Source organism: Festucalex cinctus, chromosome 12 (assembly GCF_051991245.1).
Source record: "Festucalex cinctus isolate MCC-2025b chromosome 12, RoL_Fcin_1.0, whole genome shotgun sequence".
Classification (NCBI taxonomy): domain Eukaryota; kingdom Metazoa; phylum Chordata; class Actinopteri; order Syngnathiformes; family Syngnathidae; genus Festucalex; species Festucalex cinctus.
Window position 1 is genome coordinate 20,874,186 of NC_135422.1, and position 12,870 is coordinate 20,887,055.

The following is a 12,870-nucleotide window of genomic DNA, read 5'->3' on the forward strand; positions in this document are numbered from 1 at the left end:
CACCACACGCGGATGTTTACTTTCTCCGTGGGGCAATGCAGGACAAAATGCAGTCAGTCACGATGAGTGAGGATAATGACCCAGGTCTGCTTCGTGGCAAATTTCATTTTAAAAAGCTGCCTAATGGATATCTGGATAAAACCAAAGTTGTGTGCACATACTGCTGTGATGAACTGCCGTTCCATCGAAGCACAACCAGCCTAAAGTACCACCTTCGGAAAAAGCATAACTTCGCTAGTGTTAGCAATGACGCTAACAACAACACCACCACCACCACGGGAACAAGCCGCAGTAGTTAAGCTACACTGGCAGAGTGCGGACTCGGGCTTGTCAACAAAAAGACAACAAGTAGGTTGACTACTGCTATCGCTACATGGGTTGCCAGAGACTGTAGACCCATTAATATAGTCGAAGACGAGGGCCTTGAAAATCTCGTCCAGATACATACAGAACACCTTCACAGGGCAACTATTGTCACAAAAATTCATTAACTTTTTGAAAATGAAAAGGCAACGAAGGTGGAGCAACTAGCCAATGCTCCGTTTGTTGCACTGACAGGAGACCACTGGACATCGGTAAGCAACCATAATTATCTCGGAGTAACGGCACACTTTATTTTATTTATTTTATTTTATACGAGCTGAGTTGTTAAATAACATTTTAAAACTCTATATTGTTAAGTATTAATTCATTCAAATATCATACATTTGATCTTAAATCAATTATAGTATTGTCCTATTTTTTTTTTCCTGAAGAGCAATTTTATTCAGCCTGAGGGAAATGTGATTAATCATGATTAATCACACAGTTGACTTATGATTAATTAGATTACATTTTTTAATCACTTGACAGCACTAGTAAAAATACAACTTATCCCTGAGTACTATTGTTCTATTTCGTCTCTCATTGACCGCCAGAGACGATCAGCACGGAAAATGCCTTTGCGCACGCGCAAATAAGAATGCATACTAAAGAGAGACGTCACTTAGGAGTGGGAATCTATGGGTACCTCACGATTCGATTCCGGTTCAGAGGCCGACCATTTGATTTAATTCCGATTCAGAGCTCTACGATTCGATTGAATTCCGATGCATCACTACATTGGCGTACATTTTATAGTCCATGTAAAAGAGCTTTTTAAAACAATTGCAGAACGTAAGGAAGAGCAAGGATTTATATTTCACAGTTTGACTTTTATGAAAGTGGCAAAGCAATCTGTAAATAGTCACCTCCTAACCTTGCCTATATAAGAATCTTCATAATACTTTTCTGCGTTCTCTCTCACAGACCACTTATCTTGTATTATTGCTCAATAAGACTTGTGCATATTTGAAGTTTCAAGTATATAGAAACACAAACAATAATTTCTTTTCCAGTCTGTTTTGGTGATCTTGCCTAGCTATTTAAAATTCCATAACATATCGAATTACTTAAAAAGACCACAACAATCAACATAAGGCAGAGCCATATGATTGAAAATGTATTGTATGTTTGTATGTAATTACTTATTAGTCGATAACGGCAATTGTTATTTGATTTTGGGGGTTTTTTCCCTGTAAAATCAAAATAAGGACCAGGAAAAGAAAATAAAAGGCTGAATTTGTCATTTTATTTAAAAATATAGTATTCAACCTTTAGAAAGAAATCAACACAACTAAACAAAATATGCACATAGCATTAGAGAGAGACCGATATGCTTTTTTCAGGGCCGATACCGATTCCGATTATCGGTAGTCAAGGAGGCAGATAACCGATATTTGAAGCCGATATTCATTTGCAGTAAAAGTTAAAATGTTGGCACCAAATTTTTGAATAATGCAAACCCTAACCCTTCTTTACAATGGATTCTCACACTGCACTTTTCATTTTACATCCTTCTATCTGCAATAAGACGTTGGTGGCGGGGGGAGTTAAATGTGGGGGCCAATGTGACATTACCTTTTATAGCATTTGGGATACTTGTAGTTTTATTCTATAAATGTTATATTTTTATATTTTGAAGTAATAGGAGGAACCCTGTCATTCAAAATGTGCATCAGCTGTGGCATTACTTATTACTACAGCAAAAAAATAAATAAAAAAAATTCCATGAGAAAAACTATTCATCCCTGAACCATACAGTTCTTGTAGACCTTATTATAATTATTGTTATTGTTACCATATAGACAGTTTTGATAAGCTGAGGATCTTAAATCGAGAACAGCAATATCATGCTACTCCTCTCTACAAGAGAACTGTCAAAAGACACTTCATCATGTAGTTTAGTGCCACTTAGGATGCCCCAATCAACGCAGAAAAAGGTAGAGTAAAATAACTTGGTTATAATAATAGTAAGAATAACTTGGTTAAACAGACATTGTTGCGGTGGACCGCTGCCACTTTCTGCTGTTTAATGTGTTTTACACTTATAGACACGTGTGTGTATATGGGCCCACTATTCTCTCACTACTGTACTGTACTGTATCACTTAATGGCACAGATGTACTTGTCTAAATAATAACTGGGCTGCAACATTGCTAATTCACATTAACAAGCACTGTCTTAGCTGTCCACATGAATAGTTACTAACACACGAGAAAGTTATACAACACACCAAACATGAGCTCATTATTCAAAGTATGAGGCACGTAACGAAATTACATCACTGAACATTAATTGCAGCCGACTACGGCCGTAGATGTTACATATTAGTGGCATCCATTGAGAGCATAATGTCCCAACTCACAGCAGACATGACGTGAAAAGAGAGACAAAACAAGCAAATAAGCACACTATACTTTAGTGCACTTCTCTACTAATGCCAAACATACGGAAGAGAACACGTTCGTGTAGTTAAACGGTGTTTGAGACACTTAATTAGTTACGGAGCGGACTTTAACGAGGTGCACAACGAGCTGTCAATCAAATCGACGTCGAAGCTTAAGGCACACAATGGCAAACCAGTGCGACAAATAAACACAATATAAAGTAACTAAACGCTATTTAGTGTCACTGTGGCATCTCACTGCATAATAACCGCTATGCAACAAGTAGTGGACGTGACCACAGAATGCAATGTGTGCGTCACGAGAGGTAAATATAATGACATTACTCTACTCTTAACATGGAACTAGACAATATAATAATGACAACTGTTAATATTTGGAACCTTTCTAACAAACATTATTTACTTAATTAAGTGAAAATGTGTGTGATTCCCTCCCCGAGTAGTTCAAGTCGCGAATTAGCTACTGGGTGTTAGCCTACATGCTAAGCTGAACACACCACTGTTAGCTAGCGGGGATTCAATGCAAGGCCATTCATATAGTGCATTTAATACACAACATAATTCAATGTGTTTAGCTTATCATGGTGAAACGATCGGCGGAGTCTCTTCTCTTTTAACTTACCTTCGAAGCATGTGTCTGTCGCGTTGTGTCCGTGGGTGCGTGTGTGACCGGCTACTGTGATACAGGCACACACTACTGATTGGTTCTGGCTCTTGCACGGCTAACCAATCAAATGCTGCTATGGGCGTTACATTGCTGGAGTTGGACTCCATAACAGACAGAGACGCTCTGGGCTGCATTCGAAGCGAAAAGACGGAGTTTTAAATGGATCGCTCATATCGGCCGTCAGATTAATAAAACAGACCGATACCGATATGTACCAATATGTCAAATATCGGCCCCGATTATCGGCCCGACCGATTATCGGTCTATCTCTACTGATAGCATATTGTTTTCCCTCTGTTGCTTTGCTGTTATACTAATACTCTGATAAAACTCTGTTTGCCTTTGTTCTTGTCTTTTGACAGTGAGATTGTTCGGGCTCGGGACACAATAACAATACCAGCTGATGACAACACCTACTTGCACTTTTGCGGCCAGCATTGTTTGTCAATTTTTAGACACAGGACAAAAAAAGCTGAAAAGGTCCCTGAAAAAGTGGTTGAAAAACGGCCAGAGAAGAAAATGGAGAAGCCTCAGGAGAAGTCCAACGAACGACCGGCAGAAAACGTTGTTTGTAGTGTGTGCAGAATCACCACCCGGGTAATCACAATGACATGAGCTTTTTTTGCAAACAAAAGTTTTTGTGTCTTTTTGCCTTCTGAACTCTGAAATGTTAGGCAGATTCTTTTTTTGCTGTAGTGCATCAACCTTTTTAAAGCTGAGAGCTACTTCATGTGCAATGGTTAATGTGAAGCAAGTTACCTTTATTAATTAGTTATATTAATGATGTTAGTTGTATTAATAACAAATGAGATGCTGATCATGTGAATGATTTCCCACAGTAATTAGGAATCAGATGAATATCAACATGCAACACTTACAAATCTCTGCCAATATTCACATTCACATCAAATGATGACTGACAAAATTCCTAGGAAATCACAATGCCCCATCCGTGGTTAGCTATTTTTAGTGGTCCCACCTGCATTGGGCTACTCCTGGACCTTGGGGCTACCTGCTGTATTCTTCTTATTATTCATACTTTCTTTTTGTCTTCTCCGATCCTGATTATTTCCACCAGATCGAGCATGAGGTCAGCCACCAAGGTCGTCTGCACAAACTCTGCAGTGACGCTTGTTTTGTAACATGGCGCAAGATGCGACAGTTGGCCATGAATTGCTGCGAAGGCTGTGGACTGTACTGTAATAGTAGTTCGGACTCATATCATACACTAACAATTGAAAAATCAGAGCTCAACTTTTGTGGTCCCACCTGCATTGGTACTTACAAACAGGTATATATGCAAGTTTCTTTTTTCAGGATAAGACACATGGCACACAAACGGTTGTAATGTAAAAGGTGGTGTTCATTGCTTCCCATCCAAACAGTCCTGCCGAAAGACAATTGAGTGTGCCAAATGTCAAAAGTCTGCAATCGTGTCGGCCACCATCATGGAACGAGACGAGAAGGGAAAAGTTCAACTTTACTGTTCACCTGTTTGTGTGCAAATGAGCCGACCACAGCTGCACACCCTAACCGGTAGGATGGCACACAATCCCTGAAAAATGTATCATGGTTTTGTAATATTCATGTGAGATGCTTGTGTCCATTCCACAGGGACTTCATTCCCATGCTGTTTGTGTAAGACTTTAGCTGTTCCTCAGTACCATCTGGCAATGGTGGATGGCACCATAAGGAACTTTTGCTCCTATGAATGTGTTTCTACCTTCAGGGTAAGGGGAGTACAAGAATTGCTTAATTGCTGTCAGAAACTATTCTTTTTAGCATCAATTATCATTATAGATTATTCCATTGGTTACTTGATTGATGCCCCCCCCACACACACGCCCCAGGCCAAACCGACCAGGCCACCAACTTGTAGTCGCGTGCATACGATCCCGTGTTGCCGTGACCCCAATCAACAAGCGACCCCAGCTCCATTTTGCAGTAACATAAAATTTTATTTGCTTGTTTAAAGCGTCCCTCTGCATTCGCATCATGTCGCCAGAAGTGTCTGTCACCGACACGTTTCTGTGCAAAACAGAGAAGGCATCACAAATATGGTTTTGAAAAATGTAAAAATTATTATAGTTTGAAAACATAATTTTGTGTGTCAACCAGTCATTAGGATATTAGTAGTTCCCGTATATATAAAAAATAAAATCATTACATTGTTCCAAAATTAATTAGCTACACCCTTAGTCATTAAATTGTACAAGCAAACATAGAAACCTGATCCAATAACTTTTTCTGATAAGTAAAGGTAAGGAATTCTGAGGACAGAAATTAACAAATTTAAAACTTGAGTGATTTCGTCATTTATTTGGTGATTACAACATCTTACTGGGACACTTTATAAGGTTTAAATCAACTCACAGATGAGGATGAAATCAATGCGAACTAATAAAAACAAAAAAATTACATGGTGATATAATGGCATATAAAGAATCAGAATCATAGACATTTACTCAATTATTGCATTTTTTTTTTCTGGAATCTGGAAATTAGGGTCTAGAAAAAGTATGTAATTTGAAAATCTCAAATGAGTCAAAACCCCATCAATGTTGTTTAATTTAGTTGTTAACTATAACAAGTATAACCTTGTTTTCATTGCGCAGTTACCTTGAAATCTACTGGATTTGATTTGTCATTTACGATTTTGTATTTGGAAATACAGAATGTGTTCCCTAATCTGTAACTACTTGTTCATTTTGATATCTTTTAATAGAAAACAGGACATACTGGGTCAGAACTGATCAACGGAAAATCTTCTCCAAGGGATGCCTCGCGACTCGGCCCCTCGTCCAGAGCAAGCTCAGTCCCACCCATTCCTCAGGACTACCCGTCTACAGCCCCTTATCCCAGCCACCATGGAGGCAACAGCTCAGTGCCCCCTTTGGTTCCTCCATCGCTAGGCTTGACCTCAACTTCTGTGCCGGGGCAAGGCCATCCCCGAACACCTGCTGCTCAGTCTCTGAAACCAGCAGAGGGTGGACCCAGCGAGAGCCCGAAAGTCACCTGCCATCAATGTATTAAGCAGTTCTCCACCAAGCCACTGCTTTTTGGCCACAAAGTAAGACCCTCAACATCTTCATTATTTACAACTCTAGAACTGTTGTGTAATTGTACATTTTATCTTCACAGGATCGGATTTCTGTCTTCTGCTCTATGATATGTTGTGACCTGTATAAAACAGAAAACAATATCCTGATCATGTGTGAAGTATGCAAGAGGGACAAAGTACCATTTGACACAATCCACTACAATGGGAAAGATGTTTTCTTTTGCAGCAAACGTGAGTCCGCGTTAATTCTTGACATTTTTGTATTGATTTTGGGAAACTAAGCTTCCATCAGGCCAAACTTTAAATTTTCCATGCCAATGGATTTGACCTTTACACTGGTTCTGACTTCATATGACTGGTGACTATCCCCGACTGTTGTGTGTTTTCAGCCTGTAAACAAAACTTCAAAGTTTGCATAACATCTCGGAACAAGGATCCACCCTGCCGTCCCTGCAGCTATTGCTATAGTATTAGCCAAAAGATGTTGCATAGTCATTATGGAGGCAAGCTGGAAGAGTTCTGCAAACCCCTCTGCATGTCCCAGTACACTGTACTCTATTATGGGGTAAGGAGATGGCCCTGCATTTATATATATATATATATATATATATATATATATATATATATATATATATATATATATATATATATATATATATATATATATAAGTTCAAATGTTACCCTTATCAGTTATGAATGTAAACAAATAAACTTTTTTAATTTTGTTTTTGTTTTTTTTCCTTCATATTTTCATGAATTTGACATCAGTCTGTTTAGTAATCATCAATATGTCTTTGTCACTCTCTGTTGTACAGATGGGTCGATGTGACAGTTGTAGGAAGCAGGGCTACTTAAATGAGAAGCTGCAGTACATGGGTTCAGTACGGAACTTCTGCAACCTGAACTGCTTACTCGGGTACTGCTCGTTGAATTTTGAAGCGACCCAGCACACTCCCAGTAACGGTACTGGAGCAGAGCCGCCTCATGGTAAGTTGGTTGCTGAGAAACTGGATATTATTGTCTTACATAACATAGTCATGAATTCCTTTGAGCGCCTTGTCCTACCCCACCTCAAATTGATCACCACTTCACAACTGAAACCACTGCAGTTCGCCTACAGTTTTTTGTTGCTGTTATTCCAGCTCCAGCCCAGCCTCACCACTCCTCAAAAGCAAATCCTGTCGTAGCTGATGTCGTGTCACTCGCAAATGGCTCTGCAACTCAGCCCAGTGTGCCGTCGGATGTTGCGCTGCCTGGTTAGTTGATTTGTTTGTCGATTGATGTTGTGGTTTCAAAAAAGAAAAACAAGCAAAATTGACATAATATCACTCCTGATATTTCCTTGGCGGGCGTAGAGCTGAACATTGAAAGTCGGATATTTGTGGGGAAGGGAAAGCACGAGTGCCAGCATAAAATCATGATGCAATTCGTTTCAATTATTATTTCATGTTTTCCATCCTTATGCTGAATTATTTAATCCTTTAAGAAATATTTGTGTAGTTGGTTTATTTGTATGTTGTCCTTTTTTTGCAGTAGAAAATCTAACTGAATATTATCATTTGGCATTTTCTGGGCTTACAGTATATTTTGTTCAAGCCATTCCATTCGAGCTTCATGGAAGGATAACCAGCCTCAAAAATGTGCATAGTATGGTAAAAAAAAAATGATGATGATTGATCAATTTAAGTGGACAAAATTCAGAAGATTGAATAGTTGCCATTAAAAGTATGTATTGATTTTATCTTATTTGGCCAGTGTCAGTGAAGTTCAGGTGGCCCCACACAATCACAAAGTGGCCCCGGGCCCATATGATGTACAGTTAGAACTCTGTGTTTGCCTTCAAAAAGCCAGGCGTATTTTTGACATGTGCTGTCACAATTAACTGTCCCCATACCCTGGCTAATATGCACTGTCAGATCATGTAAATATTTTTTTTTCTTTTTTCCTATTACAGGAGGACTTCCAAACTCTAGTGTAGATGGCAAGATTCGTGATCATGTATGTATTCTCTTTTGAAATTAGTACTTGTTAGAAAGAATACATGACAAACACTCCAACTCATTGTTTTTGCTGTTAAAATGCATAGGCCAGTACTCAGACAGATACCATGCGCGGGTCCCCATCCTGCCGACGTCAAATGAAGAACAAGTCCGTTCTTTGCCGGCCATTCACAATGGATCAAGAGAGCTTATGCCTAATCCTTCAATCATCCATGGATTCTTCAGGTAAATTCGGAAAGCATTTAGCGTGTCTTGCCCTGTTTTGCATATGTTGTTGTGGAGCAATTCAGTCCAAAACATGAATGCAGATACCAACAGGTGTGGTTGGAATGTGACACACATTCCAAAGCAGCGAACGTTGCCTCTGTGTGTTGAGACTGTAACAACAGATGCTGTAGTGTAAAGTAATCACAGCTCCCTCTCTCCAAGCAGATGATATCACATTAGATGACTGTGAAAAAGCTGTTAAAAAGATGAAGACAGACCGGGAAACGGGTGAGTGGCTTCTTCGGATATTACACAGCTGCAGGTATACGAATACATGATTAGATGAATACATGATTAGATGAATATATTTGTTGATCAAATATTCTAATATAGAGTTGCACCAGTCCAAGCCTATTTTGACAAAGTAAGAAGTAAAAAGTCAAGTCATCTTTATATAGCGCTTTCAAACAGCCCTTACTGTCACAAAGCGCTTTACAGAAACACAACATAAAAGAACAATTATCTGTTTTCTAATGAAGGGATTAAACATACATTTGTCAGAAAATACTCAAAGTAAAATACAGACACCTAAAAAAAATCACCATAAGTACAGTTAAAAACAAAAAAGGTTTCCTCTGCAACTGCATTTAAAAAACGTTCAGTGTGTTTCAGTCAGTTAGTGATGTAATATTTTCTTACATTGCTTTCACTCTCACCCAGCTCCATCCCCGTCCTCATCAAACTGCTCCGCAGAGGAGGACAAAGTGAAGATGCTAATGGTGCCAGTTCCTGTGCCAGTCTTTATCCCAGTGCCTATGAACATGTACACCCAGCACACGCCTGTTCCAATGGCTATGCCTATAACTGTATGTTCCATTATGTTTTCTATCATATTCTATAACATTTGAATGATTTGGAGCAACGTATGCACATTTCGATATCTTCTCAAAAGTTTTTTTTTTCTTCTTTTTTCAGTTTCCAGTGCCCATTGTAATACCACCGCAGAGTAAAGAAGTGACAGATGCAGCCATCCAGTTGGATCCTTGGAACGAAGAGACTGAAAAGCAGGATAATCTTGACGTCTCCATGGAAGAGGAGGACATACCCCCGGTTCCATCGCCCGTCGTCTTATCACCGCAAATAAAAGATACAAAAGATGCTGCTGTCCAGTCAGATCCTGTGGAACTAGAGCCTGAAGAACAGAAACAGGCTAAGGTGGCATCACAAATCAAAGATGTGAAAGATATTGCTGTCCAGTCAGATCCCATGGTCGCTGCACAGATTCCCTTGCCCATTGTGCCCCCACAGAATAAAGATGTGAAAGATATTGCTGTCCAGTCAGATCCCATGGTCACTGCACAGGTTCCCTTGCCCATTGTGCTCCCACAGAATAAAGATGTAAAAGATGTAGCTGTCCAGTCAGATCCTTTGAATTTGGAAAGGGAAAACGATTTGGACGATTTTAGGGAATCTCAAGTCACATCTAAGATCCCTATACCTGTTTTTGTGCCACCACTGAGCAAACCTGCAATAACCGCTGCTGCCCAATCAGATCTTTTGGATTTGGACGAAGCTACCACTGTCCAGTCTGACTCTTTTGATGCGGAGGCAGCTGCCAATGTCCATTCAGATGCCTTGGATGTGAAAACATCTGCCGCTGTCCAATCAGATCCTTTGCCTGTGGAGACTGTGGCACCGGTCCAATCAGATCCTTTGGATGTAGAGCCAGCTGCCCATGTCCAATCAGATCCTTGGGATGCAGAGACTGTAACAAAGATGGATTTGGATGATACCAGCACAGGTGATGCCCTGACTGACTAATTCTATATACAGTACATATATACTGTTACATCTTGTCTTGATTCCATCAGGGTGGAATGCGCATGGAATGTCCTCTTTGTACTTGATGTGTTTTTTTGTAAACTATGTTCTTGGGAGCATTCCATAATAAAAAATAAAAAAAAAATCCCCCCCCTGTGGATAACATTTATCCGGTGAAGGGTTTCCCTGATATTGATGAGCTGTATACTGTATAGTATTCTTGACTCTCACTCACTCTTTAATCTCTTTATATGACGGAACCAAACTGAAGCACTTACCTTTTTATGTTGTTCCAACTATATTTTACAGGTCAGGGTAAAAGCACAATATCAGAAGCGCTCAATCCTACAATCCACCAAGTTGAGGAGAGTCCAAACACAGCACAAACCAAAATTCTTCGCCCAGTAACTTCAGGAAGGAAAACACAGGCAAGTCGTGCCCCACGTAAAAGCCAGCCGAAGGCTAAACCGACAACAAGTGAGACCCAAAACACCGTCACTGCTGAACAACCGCCTCCCTCCTCTCCAATGGCTGATTTGGAGTATGACTTCCCAATGGGTAAGAGATGAACGAGTTGAACAGTTGATAATGCTGATTGTCATGATGCTACAAGTTAAGAGTCTCCATGAATGTTGGGGCTGGGCAATGCAACAATTGAGTGAAACATCCCAACTCGAATAACAATATGCTCCTCAGTCATACAAAATTGTAGGGAAGTGTCAAAAGATTACCTGCAAGTGTGCTTTGTTTTTTTACTCTGCATTTTTGCAACACTTATTCCAAAAAGATGGAATAACCTTAACATTGAGCCTGTTTATATGCACATTAAAAAATATCTTGGAGTTATCAGTTTAATCATGTTAGCATCATAATGGGATATGTTTTATCAATATGCTAATATTGCATTGGGATAATTTGATGAACAACTGTGCTTCTCCCCAATACTGTGATTTCCTTAAGCGCATGAGGCTGTTTCATTCGTTTTACATCTGTGCAGTTGTACAAATAAGCTAATAAGTACAAATATTACTCCAAACGTGCATCCATTAAGCACCTTTTTTCTTTTTCTTTTTTTAAATTAAGGGGTGGATAAAGGCCTGTCATGTCGTGGCCAATTAAAGGCCAATGCTTTGTCGTATAAAAGCAAACCAAATATAGCAAAAGACTCAAACAATGCAGAGTCAAACAATACATCATGGAGTAGCTGCAAACTTTTACCTGTCATTTTATTGTGCTCATATTGTGTTCTGTTTTTGTATCGTTATCATTAGGGGTGTGCTCAAAAAATCAATACGGCAATATATCGTTGTGGGCCTCATCACAATACACGTATCGATACGCAGGCGTCAGAATCGAAATTGCTCGTTAACTTTAAATCGGCAGTTCACGTTTTCCTATGCGGCTTGCATTGTACCTAAAAAATAAAAACCAGCAGCGTCTTTGAAGTTAATTGCCTTCAATTAATGCAAAAATAGCTCAACGGTGATTGGACACTGTGTCCTGCTAAGAAAAATGAAAGCAGAGGAAGAATGTCAACATTTATTTATTGCTAAACTTAACATGGCACGTGTCTCAGTGTACCAATTTTCCTATATTTTGTTAAAAAAAAAAAAAAAGTGTCTTATTTGGGATATATATGTATCGCGATACGTATCGTATCATGGCCCCTGTATTGTGATACGTATCTTATCGTGAGGTTGGCGGCAATACCCAGCCCTAGTTATCATGATATCTGACATGAATATTGAGGTATGATTTTTTTTTTTTTTTGGTCCAGCCCCATTTAGGACTGTTTTATCACCAGTCATTATTTAATAGGCAAATGCACAAATATGAGAGTTTTAATTGACTATGTAGAATGTTATGTTATATTGCCTGAGGCCATGTACGTAATAGAGTTTTGGTGGTTGTTGTTTTTAAGAATTGCTTGATCTGAAGCCATCAACGACCCCTAAGCGAGGTGTGAAGAGGCCACGAGACAGTTTCTCTGGTCGGAAACGGGTAAGACGGCAACACTGACAGGGCTGCAAAATAGTACTGTATGCGCTCTCATATCAGCCTCCGATACTGTCTATAGTGCTTCACAATTTTCTTTTCAGATTGTTTTTACTTTGAATTGCTACTGGCTGCAGTCAAAGAAGCAATGAAAATGAGTCGCATAATAAATTGCTGGCGTTGGGTCGAAACCTACTATGTCAAAGTTTATTCCATTTTCTATTTTTCCACAGATCTCTTGGATTGGTCTGTCCACCGCATGTGTGCAGTTTTTACAAATCAATCACCAACCAAAAATGTTTGAAAATGGCTTTCTATTTTTGGTGACGTAATGTTAATTATTGAACAAGC

At 39.3% G+C, this 12,870-nt stretch overlaps 1 protein-coding gene across 5 annotated transcripts in view; it reads left to right on the plus strand.

Annotated features, from left to right (window-relative positions):
• Window positions 1-12,870, plus strand: part of LOC144031305 (zinc finger MYM-type protein 4-like) — a 31,160-nt gene that overhangs the window by 11,758 nt on the left and 6,532 nt on the right. For 4 of the 5 annotated variants that reach the window (XM_077538315.1, XM_077538318.1, XM_077538319.1 and 1 more), the window contains 16 exons: window positions 3,797-4,031; window positions 4,513-4,725; window positions 4,820-4,970; window positions 5,049-5,164; window positions 6,160-6,504; window positions 6,576-6,726; window positions 6,885-7,060; window positions 7,312-7,483; window positions 7,639-7,752; window positions 8,451-8,494; window positions 8,583-8,721; window positions 8,926-8,991; window positions 9,424-9,569; window positions 9,679-10,504; window positions 10,834-11,082; window positions 12,446-12,525. In XM_077538315.1, coding sequence (XP_077394441.1) covers window positions 3,797-4,031; window positions 4,513-4,725; window positions 4,820-4,970; window positions 5,049-5,164; window positions 6,160-6,504; window positions 6,576-6,726; window positions 6,885-7,060; window positions 7,312-7,483; window positions 7,639-7,752; window positions 8,451-8,494; window positions 8,583-8,721; window positions 8,926-8,991; window positions 9,424-9,569; window positions 9,679-10,504; window positions 10,834-11,082; window positions 12,446-12,525 — 3,223 coding nt within the window. The remainder of the gene's footprint in view (window positions 1-3,796; window positions 4,032-4,512; window positions 4,726-4,819; window positions 4,971-5,048; window positions 5,165-6,159; window positions 6,505-6,575; window positions 6,727-6,884; window positions 7,061-7,311; window positions 7,484-7,638; window positions 7,753-8,450; window positions 8,495-8,582; window positions 8,722-8,925; window positions 8,992-9,423; window positions 9,570-9,678; window positions 10,505-10,833; window positions 11,083-12,445; window positions 12,526-12,870) is intronic. The other variant, XM_077538316.1, reaches the window with a different exon arrangement.